Source organism: Mus pahari, chromosome 5, assembly GCF_900095145.1.
Source record: "Mus pahari chromosome 5, PAHARI_EIJ_v1.1, whole genome shotgun sequence".
Classification (NCBI taxonomy): domain Eukaryota; kingdom Metazoa; phylum Chordata; class Mammalia; order Rodentia; family Muridae; genus Mus; species Mus pahari.
In genome coordinates, this window is record NC_034594.1 from 67,212,324 (window position 1) to 67,226,414 (window position 14,091).

General features: G+C 48.3%; 1 protein-coding gene across 12 annotated transcripts in view; it reads left to right on the plus strand.

The window, feature by feature from the left end:
* Positions 1–14,091, plus strand: part of Agap1 (ArfGAP with GTPase domain, ankyrin repeat and PH domain 1) — a 436,093-nt gene that overhangs the window by 375,334 nt on the left and 46,668 nt on the right. For all 12 annotated transcript variants that reach the window (XM_029539053.1, XM_021197517.2, XM_029539054.1 and 9 more), the window contains 3 exons: positions 997–1,151; positions 4,246–4,336; positions 9,484–9,706. In XM_029539053.1, the coding sequence (XP_029394913.1) occupies positions 997–1,151; positions 4,246–4,336; positions 9,484–9,706 (469 nt within the window). The remainder of the gene's footprint in view (positions 1–996; positions 1,152–4,245; positions 4,337–9,483; positions 9,707–14,091) is intronic.

Genomic DNA, 14,091 nt, shown 5'->3' on the forward strand with positions numbered 1-14,091 from the left:
GCATCCATGAGATCAGGAGGTGGGAAGGGGGTCTTTGGGAACAAGTGACCCACCATGTCTCGTCTGCACGAGGCGGGGTGGGGGTGGACAGAGAATGACTTAGTTGATAAGCCAATCTGCAGGTTACTCTTTTTATTGTGACTACACTTGCCCACATAGCCAGTGCTAGGCCAGTGTTAGAATCTCCTCAGCGGAGGGTCCAGCCTTGGCTTCTGGCTGTATTTTCTGAGCAGCCTCACCTCTGATCAGGTACTGGGAAATAAGGACTGAGGCCAGGCTGTGCACGGGTGTGCTCATGTACAGTATTTAGCTCCTGATAAACTTAGGAGCTGTCTGTGCCTGATCCCTAGGGGAGGAGAATGAGCCTCAGGAGTGGAACTTACCTAAAGACAGCAGGGCAGGTAGTATCCCAGGATGTGGACACAACTTCTCCTCCCCTTTCACAGCACATGTCTCTGTGGTTACCCAGCTAGACCTGTGTCCACTAAAGCCCTCTAAGTCGCCTGGATTCACTTTGTCCAAGTCTCAGCAGAGTGAGAATTACCGCTCCCACTGATAGTTGCCCCGGGCCTGGAAGGATGCCCACCTTAGTGTTCCCAGTTCACCTGGATCCAGATCTAACCGCTTTCATAGTCTGATTTCATATCTAGCAGAACTATCTCCATTTTCCTCCTGCAGACACAAGGGCCAGCAGTGAGTTGCAGACTTCCCTTTCTAAGTCGCTTGGTCTGCGCCCACACAGAGATCCTGACATTCCACACTGTCTTTCTTTTCTCCCCGTCCCTCCAAGCATCCACTGAAACCTAGTTATCTCTGCTGGCTTTTGGAGGCCGGTCTTGAGTTTCAGTGGGCATGTGGATCAGATCTCAGCACTCCAATCCCATGTGTGCCGCCAGCCCCTTGCCGGTGCTATTGAACCCAGAGGCACTTGTGACAGGATGGGTTTGGGCGCCACTGTCATGAAAGTGAGCTCTTCATCCCACCTCTGTGTTCCAGAGCAAGAAGAAAACTTGGAGTTTATCATTGTGTCCCTCACTGGCCAGACGTGGCACTTTGAAGCCACCACATACGAGGAGCGAGACGCATGGGTCCAAGCCATCGAGAGCCAGATCCTCGCCAGCCTGCAGTCGTGCGAGAGCAGCAAGAACAAGGTAAGGTCCACAGCGGGCTGCCCCAAAATCAAGGCTGGTGATCATTAAAGGGAAGAGAAAGCCCAAGTGGAGCCCCAGGGGGGGACAGAGGCGTCAGATGGCTTGTGTGGATGACAAGACCCAGGTATGCTTTGTGAGGAAAAAAAAAAATCTAAGTAATTGAAAAGATAAAACCACTTTGTATCTACAAACACCATGCATGTTTGGTGTCCTGGCTTGGCCAGTGTGTGGCAGGGCGTCTGACGGGAAGCTTTGCTGTGGTGGCCAGGGCTACGTGGGAAGCTTTCGCCTTTCTCTGTAGGCGATGGAGCCTTTGGACTCTGCCTGCTTATGCGCCCATACTTATTTTTTTTGTTGTTATTGTTTGAGGCAGAATAAATCAGAAAAAGAGACATGGACTTAAAAGCTGCCCTATGCTGCCCTGATAAATGTCTCCAATGTCACGGGGATACAGACGCACAGGAGACTGTAGGGAGTTTGGGCAGGGTGAATTTTCTTTTTTTTTAAAGTCTGGTGTATGTTTCATTCAGTAATTAAAAAGAGTCCTCCAGCAGTTGTTTGGCCAGGAATAAAAGTGTGTTCAGTGCATTTTCCGGGCCGCTGCTCGGCGATCTTCCTTATACTGGTCCCGTCTTTCCCAGCCGGGTTCTTTCCATTTCAGTCTTTGAACCCTTAGATAGTCAGGACCCTTTGCTGACCCATTGAGATTCTTAGTGAGCATTTTGATTTTTCAAACTGCGATCTACTGGAAACCAAAGAAAGGCATTGCCATCCACCTGCGGTTTCATTTATAGGCATTTAAAGAAGCCTCTGCTCATGATGTTATGGCCAGCTTTGTCATGAAGAAGGGAGTCTGTTTTTCAGAGAGACCGGGTGTGTTATTTCATTACCCTCTTGAGCCAGGCAGGGTAAGCCAGACCACAGCCATTATTAGCATTTATGTAATTTGCTTCTCTCTTAGAAGATAGTTTCTACCCAACTGGGAAGAACCACGATCTTTTATTCTGAGCTCCCTGGATTCCCAGGTCCCCGTCCAACCACCATGTGTCTCCCTCCTCACCAATGGGCACAATGACACCTGCCATCCGCAGGCTTGGGATTGTAGCTTCAGAGCAAGAGAGGGGACATACACTGCTGATCAAACAAGCGCATCCCAGGTTGTACGGACAAATTATCTCACATCCTCTGACTGTAGCCATACCCTCTTTCTCTGTGATTCCAGAAGCTCTGACCAGTGCTGGCATCTCCCATTTTACTTCCTTGAGAGCCTTTTTCCAGCTTTCTACTCTGAACCCAGACAATAAGATATCTTAGACCAGAGGCAGATGCAAGCCCACCAAAGGTGTCCTTTGTACCCATGGGCAAACATACTTGTAGAAATGGCTTCCCCTGGGAGGGGACCCTATGAGCAACTCAAGGACACAAGATATAAACCTGGGTAGCTGCTGGTTAGATTGTGAGAAGGCCAAATATAGTCATCACAGATGGCTTGAGGAAAGTCCAGACTCCATTGGAAAGAGCAGTACCCAATAATCCAAAGCTGACCCAGAGAAGCTGACCAGTGAGCCACAGAATATTACAGGTTTATGGAGGCAGATAATCAGACCCCTTTGTGTCTCTGTGTGTGTATCACCTCGTTACACAAATCAAGTTGTTAAAAAATGATTTCTGATTCCAAAAGGGAATAAAAACATAGTTCATGATGCTGATTAAGCAATAGCACCAAATAGATAACTTATTATTAAGTAGCAAGCGATAAATTGTTTAGCACAAGGTACCTTAATTTATAAAGAATTTGTACACAAACAGAATTTATTCTAAGTTCTGAAACTGGTCAGCTATTGCTTTAACTAATTTCAAATGCATATTGAATAAACAAAATTTTTAAAAACACACACATCATTACCCGCTCTGCCCTTTTGCTTTCAAGATTTCATCCTTACTGTGCTGCATAATTGGGAATGTGTGTAGAGGTTTACAGGTAGCATGTTCTTCGCAGCACTGTCCAAGGTCTAGGACAATAAGAACAGTCCAAATGTATAGTCAAGGAACGTGCTATACCCTCACTCAGTGGACTCCTATGCACACACTTAGTGATGAAGTCAGAGGTTCGGTTGGCATTGAGTGACAGGCACAGTGACTAGGCTAAAAGGGCATGCTGCAAGGCAACATATACCTGTCTGGCTTTCCTACGGTGCCTGTGCACAGAGGCACAGAGAAATAACCGGAGCAGTGCTTCTCAAACTTCCTAACACTGTGTGACCCTTAAATTCTCCATGTTGTGACTCCCAACTACAAAGTTATTTCATCACTACTTCATAACTAATTTTGCTACTGTTATGAATCATGATGTAAACATCCGATATGCAGGATATCTGATATGTGACCCCTGTGACCCCACCAATGGGGTCACAACCTACAGGTTGAGAACCACTGAGCCAGGAGCTCTCTGGATAAGCAAATCTAGTTCATAAATGCTCGTGTCTTTTCCCATATTTTCTAACCTTGCCACAACAGGTGAGCCTTTTTTTTTTTTTAAAGAAAATTCTATTCTGAAGGCCATCAAGTCTGCTTAAGAATAAATGCCCCTGCCTTACTCCAGTGAGTCACTTTGATGCTGTAGCAACTGAGAGAGCCTCACATGAGGAAAGCTCTCAGGGCTTGGTTGAGGGTTTCCTGATGAAGAACCAGGCATGCTGAATAAGGTATGACCCTTAGCTAATACACAGATTTTTTTTTTCCTTGTTCTTTTATCTTCACACTAAGGGGGTATGTGCCCCTGAAGGTGTGTTAGCTGGTCACATTCTCTGTGTAGCAGTCTCTGGTTTGTTCACAAATGATGGCAGTCTAACCACTTCACTCATTTTGGGCAGAGTCCATCTCAGCCAATAACCCTGATGTACGACCTGTCTCTCCCTCACAGACTTCCCTCAGACACCAGGAAAGGAGTAATTGTTTGGAAATCACACACTGTTGCACCTGTGTATAATCTATTTGGTTTTTGTTTTGTTTTGTTTTGTTTTTGACATTGTTAGATGTGTGGATTTCTCCCGAATATTCATGTCTTACATTTTCTGCCTTCCTTTGTGCCTAGTCCCGACTAACCAGCCAGAGCGAAGCCATGGCCCTGCAGTCCATCCGTAACATGAGAGGGAACTCCCACTGCGTAGACTGTGACACCCAAAGTAAGTAATGGGATGATGGTGGCCCTAGATCCTTATCGGCTACAGCAGAGAGGGCTAATGCACAGAGGGCTTGACATATTTAAGTTTGGGTTTTATCTTAACACAGTATCCTTTACATGGCTTCCCTGGCAGAAGCAGGCTATTTCTTGTACATTGGACTGCTCTGTGCCCTGCTTCAGCCTCAGGCATCACAATGGACAAAGGACCGAAACTGTCATGACTGCATCCCTTGGAGTTAGCCCAGTTTTATGTCACACTTTGTTTCCTTCTTACATCCTGGGATGTAGAGCCTTGCTTTTGTTCTAAGTCTACACCCTCAGAAACTATGTAGAATAAACTTTGCCCGTTTACTGTCACAGAGAGGCTTGAAGAAGGGAAGAGATAGACTTCAAACTCAAAAAGATGCTGGTTCCCGTGAGGGATGTCTGGGAACTGAGTACCTCTGTCGTTGGCCATGACATCAGTGGGCCTGGGAGGCAAGGCATAAGCACACACGTCACTGTCTAGTGCCTCGGAGACGGAGGAGCAAAGGGCGCCTTGGACCTCAGACCATCCACCTCAGAGGAAGCTTCCTGCCAGAGTTGGCTGTCAGTGGGGCTCTACAGAAGAGTAGGGAATGAGGAAGGGATGTGACTGGAGACTGCAGCCTCCCTAGCAGAGGCCTCCCTGGGTGAGCAGGAGGAGTGGCAACTCAGGCTGGAAACAGAGGAGGTGATGCAGATGCTCAGGTGCCTCTAGTAGAAGTGACGAGGTCGTTATGCACTGAGGTCGTTATGCATTCGTAGGTGGGGGTGAACTGTCCACATTTCACAGCAGGAACAGGACTCTGAGCTGGTTTATGGGGGAGGCTGCCTGACCACCAGCTCACTATATGAGAATAGAACAGCAGAGTGAGTTGGAGCCCTTGGGTGGATTGTGAGCATCGCCTCAGGAGACACCTAGGTGCTAGGCCAGGCTTGCTACAGTGGAAGGGGAAGAACTGAGCTTCCCCCAAGGGCCCTGACCAGCCCTTGTCCACGTGACCTGGCTGACCACAGCCCAGCAGGAGCCCATCCTCGGGCAGGAAGGGCATCTTCCTCGGGCTCCTTTGGATACTGCTTTAAAGTCTCTTTTTGTTTGAGTCTTTAAATTTTACTTTCAAAACGTGAGTTGGAAAGAGAAGAACATTTATTTGAAGTGTGTTTCTATCCAAAACTTTCCTTAAACCAGACTTTTTTTTTTTTTAAGTGCAAAACCTGAGGCATATTTAAAAAAAAAAAATCCAATCCAGATATTGATGTCTGTAATTGTTTCCAGCATACATCTAAAGATTCCTCAAAAAGAAACCAACCCATGGCTTTACAGGAGCTGTAGCGTGTGGCAAATTGGAGGTCACGGGTCTTTCCTGACGGAGGTGTGGGGGAGGGATGTGCATGCTCAGGATGAGCAGGAAGGGGAGGCCATGGAACCAGACAGTAGACAAGGCCACGTGAATGGGTGGGACAGAGATGATAAAGGCAGGGTTTGAAGCTTCAGGAAAAGAGGTTCAAGACCATTCATCAAGTATGCTGCTGCATCCAGTCCACACATGTTGCCTTTTTGAGTTTGCAAGAGTGATAGTTGATATGGTCATGGACCCTTTGACAGGTCAGGGAGGGAAGAGCCTGGGGTCTTGGCAGTCTGTCCAGGCCACAGTAGCAAGCAGGGCTGTTCCAGTCAGCCCACACCCTTCCCGGTCCTCTTGCTTCCCTCAGAGGACATAAGATAGCTAGAGAGGGCCCGAGAGAAGTATGTGAGCAGTTAGGGAAGAGTTTTAAGTACCTAGTTTTGATGCAAATGCCAGGAAACAGGTCTCCGTACCCGACAGGCATTGTGGCATGAGCATTGCTCTCAGGCAATGTGGTAAATACCTTTAAAGGGCGAGTGTCTTTGATTACAGCAGTGCCCCTAGGAAGGAGGCCAGCAAGAAGGGTAAGAAAGAAACAGACACCAGCTTTAAAGATGTCCCACTCCGCTGATTGTGGACTGAAATCAGAGCCACCCACATCTAAAGACTCGGGAAAGGTACTGGTGACAGCAGTTGGTGGTGTAACAGACATTGTGACTCTGGGAAAAGCCCACCTAAGAGTCACACTGGCCCACCATTCATATGTGTCACCCCTCTGGGGATTGAGGATATGGCCTGAGAACTTTAGTGCAGTGTGGGATTTGAAGCTACAATCACTGCAGATCACCAAACATCTCCTCCATTTTGCACACTTAGTCTGTCCCAATGGCAGCCCTGGACTACCTTAGCTGTGAGCTGCTGTCTATAAGGAGGAATTCTGGTCCGGTGAATTTGGAAAAGTCAGTGCTATCCACCTCTCAGGGAAAGGCCCATCACTGTCTCTGACAGTAGAAATCTGTGTTGTGGGTACCAGTTGCCAGCCCCCGGAGCATGTCCAGAAAGGGACCTGGGGAATCCCAGAGCCTGAAGAACCCCACACACACATGATCCTTACCAGTGTGCCAGACCTTCCAGAACAAAACTGAGAGGCAGCCCAGTTGCTGACTCCTGGCTCGTGAAACTCTGTCATTGCTAGTGCTGGCCAGACAGCCAGACTAGAGCCTGCCAGGTTCCTAGTAGATCTTGCCTTACCCACCAGCCCTAGTAGATCTGATGATGTCATCCAGTTCCTACCATCCCTCAGTCCCTTAGATAAGGGCTCTGCTATGGTGGGGCTGCTCTGGTAAGTTGTCATAGTCTCTAATGGCCATAGCCAACAGGAAGTGTAGGCACACCAGGCCCTGCCCAAAGCAGAGCATGGGGTCTGTGACATCACCTTATTATATCAGGGGTGCAGTGGGAACCAAGAGAGCTGACTGAGGGAAGATAATGCTAGCTGAGACCAAAGGGCAGGCAGCGTGTGAGGCAGAGCTGGAAGTGTTGTGCATGGGTGGGTGGAGATGCTGAGGGTCTCACACGAGACAGGGTGGGTCTCAGTTCTGATTCTGTCTGCAGAGACTTTGGACTTGATCCCAGGGGCAGGTGTTAGCCACAACAGATTTTGAGTCTCAGTGTTACATGATTGGGTCTGCCACATTTTGGGGCTGCTGTCAGGAGGTGGCCTGCAGGGGTCAGAATGTGAACATACACAAGTTTGCTACAGTCCCACCACAGTGTGTGGAGATAATAAGGGCAAGAGTAGAGGCTCAGTTCAAGAAGAAAGTGTTGAATCTGAGAAAGTATCTGTGGGGACGATGGAAGCAATGTGTGTCCACTCCCCAGATCCTGGAAGATCATTGGTGTGCTTGGGAGAAGTAGAAAGGACACCGACAGAAAAATCCCTTATCAGGGCAAGCTAACGGCAGGGAGGTCTGTGCCTGTTCCAGCTGGGATGGGGAGGGGGTAAGAGTCATTAAAAGTTATTAGAATTTAGGTTGTCACTAAACCCAGGGTCAAGCTTGGTTTGTGAGAACAGAGACTGGCATCAGAAGAGATTACAGGAGCCAAGGCGAGGGCCATTTTGAGGAGAAAATGCTGGGAACAGATGAAAACCAGGGAGAAAAATCCAAAGAGACATTCAACCTCATCAGAGTTGAGTGTCAGAGACGGGCAGTGGACAAGAGGCCAACAGTGGGCTGCAGGAGGTGCAGCCATGGAGGTGGCTGGCAGCTGTGGCTGTCTTGTCTCAGTGAATGGGGTGATAAAGAAAGCAGGGCAGAAGCCAGGCTGCGAGGGATAGAAGACACCAGGTGAGAGCCTTGCTGAACAAGATGGCTCTTCAACAGCTGAGTCAGGCCCGTGTCCATCCATGATGCCTGTGTGCTGTGCCCACTTGCTGCTCTGAGACCACAAAATACCTGACAAGAGGCAAGTCGGGAGGGAAGGAGGTTCGTTTTGACTTTAGTTTGAGGAGTTACATGGTATGTCATGTGGTGGGGGTGGGTCCTCTGGTGATAGGAGGTCAGGCCAGGCCAGGCCAGGAAATGGGACTAAGCTCCAAACCTCAAGGCTTGTCCCACTAGAGAGCCACTTCTTCCACCGAGGCCCCGCCTACAGAAGGTTTCACACGCCCCAAGAACAGCGCCACCATGTGGAGACCCCGTGTTCAGACACGTGAGCCTATGGGGTACGTTTTCACATCCAAACGGCAGCACGGTTGTCTTCCACCTATAATGTAGTCCTTCCCTGTCTTCACATGGCGCCTCTGTGTTTCTGTAATCTGTTCTGCTTCAGTGTGAGACCTAGGTTTTCCCTTCCCCATCAGAACATCTCTGAGAACACAGGCCTCTCTGCCAGGGCCTCCCTCTGGGATATAAACCAGCCATCTTGTAGGGATGTAGTCACGCTAAATACATGGCTGACTGACATCACCATCAATGGTCATTGGCCCTGTAGAGAACAAGAAATCTCCCCACTGGGTCAGATCAGTTTTTGCTGACTCTTCTGGTAGACTTGGGTAAATGCTATTTCTACCTGTGTGGGTTTAGCCTCTTTCTGTCAACAGTGAGAGGCAGTAGCCATCAAGGCCAGCCTGTCTTTGTAAAACACCTAGAGATTGTAAGTTCAAAACCAGCCCTGCACCCAAATTCCAGATCTTCTGGTGATGTCATCCAGTTTCACACGATGACAGATTTGTCCCAAAACCATTCTCTACATGAGACATTCATCCCAGCTTGAAACCTTCCTTATACTGTTCACTTTTAAAGTCATGGTTGGAGGAACTGGGTCCTGTTACAACTGTCTTACCTGTCTGCTGACCTGCCAGTGACCAGTGGAGCCCTGTGCATCTCCACAATGGGTCCTCTTAAGCAAGGCCCTTGCCGGCCATACTCTCTCACAGAAGTTTGTCTCTGCATTCTTTGAAGTTTGCCCAAGCTGTGCTGACAATAACAAAAGGGATATGGGAACCAGTGCAGCCTTGGGTGTGACCTGGGCCTTGGTTTCAACCAGTTTCCCTCCATCATCAGTGGGTCACAGTGGACATCTTAACAAACAGGATTTTTTTGTGTGTGTGCTATGCACCAGTCCTATGGAGATGTCCCAAAAGGTATTTCTGTCCAGATGAACACCCTGCTGCCAGCAACACACCATGTCTCCCTTGACACTAAGAGCAGCTCTAAGACATGTGGGGACTGACTGGTGGCAGTCTGACTGAGTTTTGCTCCTGTCTCTCTCCTTGTAGACCCTAACTGGGCCAGTTTGAACTTGGGAGCCCTCATGTGTATCGAGTGCTCGGGGATCCACCGGAATCTGGGCACCCACCTCTCTCGGGTCAGATCGCTGGACCTGGATGACTGGCCCATGGAGCTGATCAAGGTGATGTCCTCCATCGGGAATGAGCTGGCCAACAGTGTGTGGGAAGAGGGCAGCCAGGGACGGACGAAGCCCTCATTGGACTCCACCAGGTAGGAACACACAGATGCTCCCCCTGCAGTTACTCGGCCGGGGACAACCTCAGCTGCAGCTGCAGCCAGGACCCTGACAACCTTTAGAGATTCTGACCGGCCTAGTCTAGAAGCATTGGTATTTGAAATTGGTGCAGAGCAGACTGGATGATTCAAATGCCTTAATTTTTTATGTTTATTTCTAGGCCTTGGGGATTCCTCTCCCCTCTTAGAATCTAATCTTATGAATATATTACTTTAATTAATATATTTCTAATAGGCACAGGCTGTGCTAACACTAATTATAAATTTTTGATTCTTTGGTTTTGTATTCTTTCTTACGCCCTTGGTAAGCATCTTGTGGGTATCCAACCCTCTCATGTGCCCCTGCCAACAAGTGTGTTTATGATAAGAGAATGTATTTTATTTTCTAAAACAGACTTCTAACACATCTAATGAAGTACAGTTAAACACAATGTAGGCTGACTCCTCATTAATGCTAATTGTTATCCAGGATGAAAACGCATTTATTTTGAGGCCATTTAGTTTCTCATTTTTCATTTACAGTGATTATAAACCATTTTTGAGAATATGCATACATATTTAATTCCCCCATGAGGTGGCTGAAATAGCCCAATTTCAAAGAAATTAAAGTAGCACAGAGGGCCAGCTCATCTCTGATTGGTCTAACTGAGGACATCAAGGTTCTCAGGTACTGGGTGCTCTTGTGTGCCCAACCCCCACCCCCACCAGCAGGCACAAGGGGAGGTCCTCCTCTGCTATGTGTCTCAACGAAACACGAGGAAGAGGTTCTTGTCCTGCTCAGCACCTGGAGTTTGTCTGGTGATGAGACACAGTCAGACCCCGAGCAGCTGTAAACTGGTGGGTGCTTAAGCTACATGTCCAGGTTTCCTGGACAGTGATGTCCAGAGATCTGCTGACTGAGTTTATATTACCAACACTGCAAAACAAATGTGTGGCGCCCCTTCTGGTGCACATCAGGAGTGCAGCTGGTATACATTTAACTCTCCTCTTCTGTCTTCTGTTAGCAGGGATAGGAAGGGGAACTGGAAGGGAGGGCCAGCAAGGTGCATCAAGTGTGCTTGTTAAAACCACATAGGCTCACTATGACAACTCATTGTGTGGTCCATCTGTGCAGTTCAGATAAGGGGTGGATTTCTTACAGATCAAAGGTATCCTGCCCTCCGAGAAACTGTTGTCCTGATCTAACACTCCCATGGAAGCCAGCGAGACTCTTCATCCCAAACAGTCCTAAGATGTTAGTTTGCTTTGCGGTACCTATTTTGTTCATACTGTGGTTAAATTTCAACTTAAAAATCAAAAAATGATTGGAAGTTAAATTGTTTTATGTATGAAAAAAAATTGAAATGAGCTAGTAAAAGTTTAATTTTATACACCTGACCATTTCAGTTCAAACGAAACATAGATGTGTTTAATGCCATCTGTGAATTAGAAATGTTGGCTCTTCTAGAGTCTAGAACAGTTAGACACTGTGTGTGACTGTCTTCATGCACCCAGCAGAGAATGAGTGACTGCTCTGTGGGCAGTGGACAGTTCTGACTGCTGTCTGCCCTGAACTCCAGGCTCTAGCTTTCTACTCTGCCCAGCACTGACTGTGCCACCCCCTGACTGCTTAGAGATGGGTGGGGGTCTTCCTCCTCACAAATAGGGTGGCTGCACTTGAGCCTCTTACCTGCTCGAGTCAGGACTCCTCCCCTAGGAGGAGGTGACGTGGTGCGATGCTGGCGCACCTTGAGAGGTGACTCTGGAGTCTCTGAACTTCCAGACGAGCGTGAGAGCTCGAGGCTTCCTGTGCCTTTGGTAAAATTATCCCAGGGAAGTTGTTTGTTTTGTTTCATTTTGTGTTTTTTTTTTTTTTTTTTTTTTTTGGGGGGGGGGGGGTGTCTGGTTAAATTCAATAAATATCACTAAACAGGGAGTGGGGAAGGACAAAAGGGAGAGAATGGATAAAGGATCAGGACCATCATGACAGGTGGGCCCTGTTGGGACCCGCTGAGGTCCTTGGCTCCAGGAGTTCAGAGCTTGGCTGGTTTCCAGGAGAGAGGCGTAAGAGGGTAAAACCACCTAAGCTAAGGCTCCGCCTGCAGCACGCGTGTCCAGCAGTGTTGTCACCTACGGGGCTGGGCTCGCCTCAGAACAAGAAGCAAGGATGGGTTTATTCTGGGAAGCTCTTAAGCCCAGAGTAGCTGGTGTCAGACGGATTCCGGTAGGATGTGTAGTCTGTTCGTCATCCAGGGAAGGCTGAAGTCGGCAGCAGGGTGATTCGAAAAGACCCACCCAGAACAAGCCAAGGACTGCCTTGGTTCCCAGCCTTAGAGACAGCGTCCTAAATGTGAAGTACTGCAGCCCGTGCCCAGCACAGTACCCACCTGCCTCCTTACCACCTCCCACTCTTCTCCCAAATAGGAACAAAAGCCTGGAAGTCTTAGCTACAATCAGTCATGGATTGACCCCAAGAGGATAGACACCTAGCCTGGGTACTGCCTGTCTAAAATGCCACCCACCTTCCTCCCTTCTCACTGAGGACTCAAGGCCAGTTAGTAGAAGCATTGAGGGACTGAAGTTAATCTCAAAACGAAATAGTTTCATAAATGTTGGTGTTAGTTCATGGAAAAACCAAGTGTCACTCTTTGAAATGAGAGCCCAGATGTTTTCCCACTGCACTTGGGTCTGTTTCAATGTGATTCAGGAGATGCATCTGACTAGAGAATGTAATGGAAACTGCGCTGCACACATATACACACTTAGCACACAAACAAACGTACATGCACCTCAACACACATACACATATCCTAACATATGCATACACATCCCAACACACAAAACACATACACACGTGTGCCTAGACATGCTTACATGAATGCTCACACTCTTGTGTGCAGGCTTTCACACATAGCACTGTGGAGAAAGCACACACGATATCTTGAAGCAGCCAGTGCCCTGAAATAACCATGCATCGGCATTAAACATGGCTACAGGCAGGTTGGGAGAACAGGCGCCTGGCACAGCTGGCTGGCCTTCTGCCTGCCGTCCCCACACCCCTATTAGGCCAGCTCTGGATAGCCTATAATTGGTTCCAGCGATCCTCAGCCGCCCTGAGAACTGCCGTTCAAACTTGAGCAGCATCGTGATCAATCGGAGCTGACGACAGCTGAAGCAGTATTGACTTCCCATTCCTAAACAGGGGGATCATTAGTCAAGGAAAGCATCTTTTAATTACTCCCAGGAAGGAGAAAAAAAAAATCTTTTTGGATGGATTCTGCAACAGCTGCCATTTTTTTCTAGTGCATTCGATATTAAATTTATTGTCGCAGGAGGGGAGAAGATGCCCTCCACCCCTCTGTAATGGGGGTTTGATTTGGAGAAAGAGTCATGTTAGAGGGGAGATCGATGTGTGGCAACAATTAACTACATCTGGGCTGAAATCAGAACAGCCCCCCCACACACACACACTATTGATACCATTTAGGCACACACTTAAAATATTGATTGTAAATGGGGGTGTTGGTGGCCGTAGAGGCAGCATCAGGGAAGAGAATTATCTAGAGTTGAGGCTAGGAATTGGGGTGTGCTGTATGACTCTCAGTGCACGTATTTGTGTGTCAAGCTGTGTTATAGACAGTTGGACCAGCTGAGTCTGGAGCCACCAGGTGCACAGGGGTCTGGGTTCCAAAGTAATTGGCTGTCACTGGAGGGAGCGCCTAGATCATTGGTGAGCCTTTGAGATGAAGAGAACAAAAAAAAAAAAAAAAAAAAAAAATGGCCACATTGTGGTAAAGCCATTATGAGTCAAGTGACTGCTTATGCCAGCGTGGTCACCTGGCACCTAGGTGTCAGGTGCTCTTGTTGCTACACTCCCCTGCCCCCTCCCATGGGTGAGATGAAGCTTGGGAGTCTGTAGCACACAAAGCTGCTCCGGCAGGCCCCTGTGACACCTATCCTCAGGACCCTGTTTCCTGGGCCAGTCCGCACCATGCTGCCCTGTCTCCCTTCACTCCCCTGCCCTTTCACACTGAAGTTCATCGTATTGGCTTTGGTGGAGGTGGTTCTCCTACCACACGAGGCAGAAGCCAGGAGCTTGGCACTGTAGCTGACCTCACTCTGCTCCCTATCTTTGTCTTCCTGATGGCATCCAGCCCGGGAGGGTCAGCAGGGACCATGCTATTTACATTTCAGTGTAGGTAGCCTCCTATTTATAAGGTGCTTGGCACCTGCTGGCTTGGGCTGGGAAATCGGAGCATGTTGGAACACCAGATTGTGTTTTCAGTTCCAGAATCAGCTCAGGAGAGAAACTCCGAGCACAGCCGAAATCACCCATTACCACTCTGCTGCCTCTTGGAAGGGACCATTGGCCTGTTTAGTAC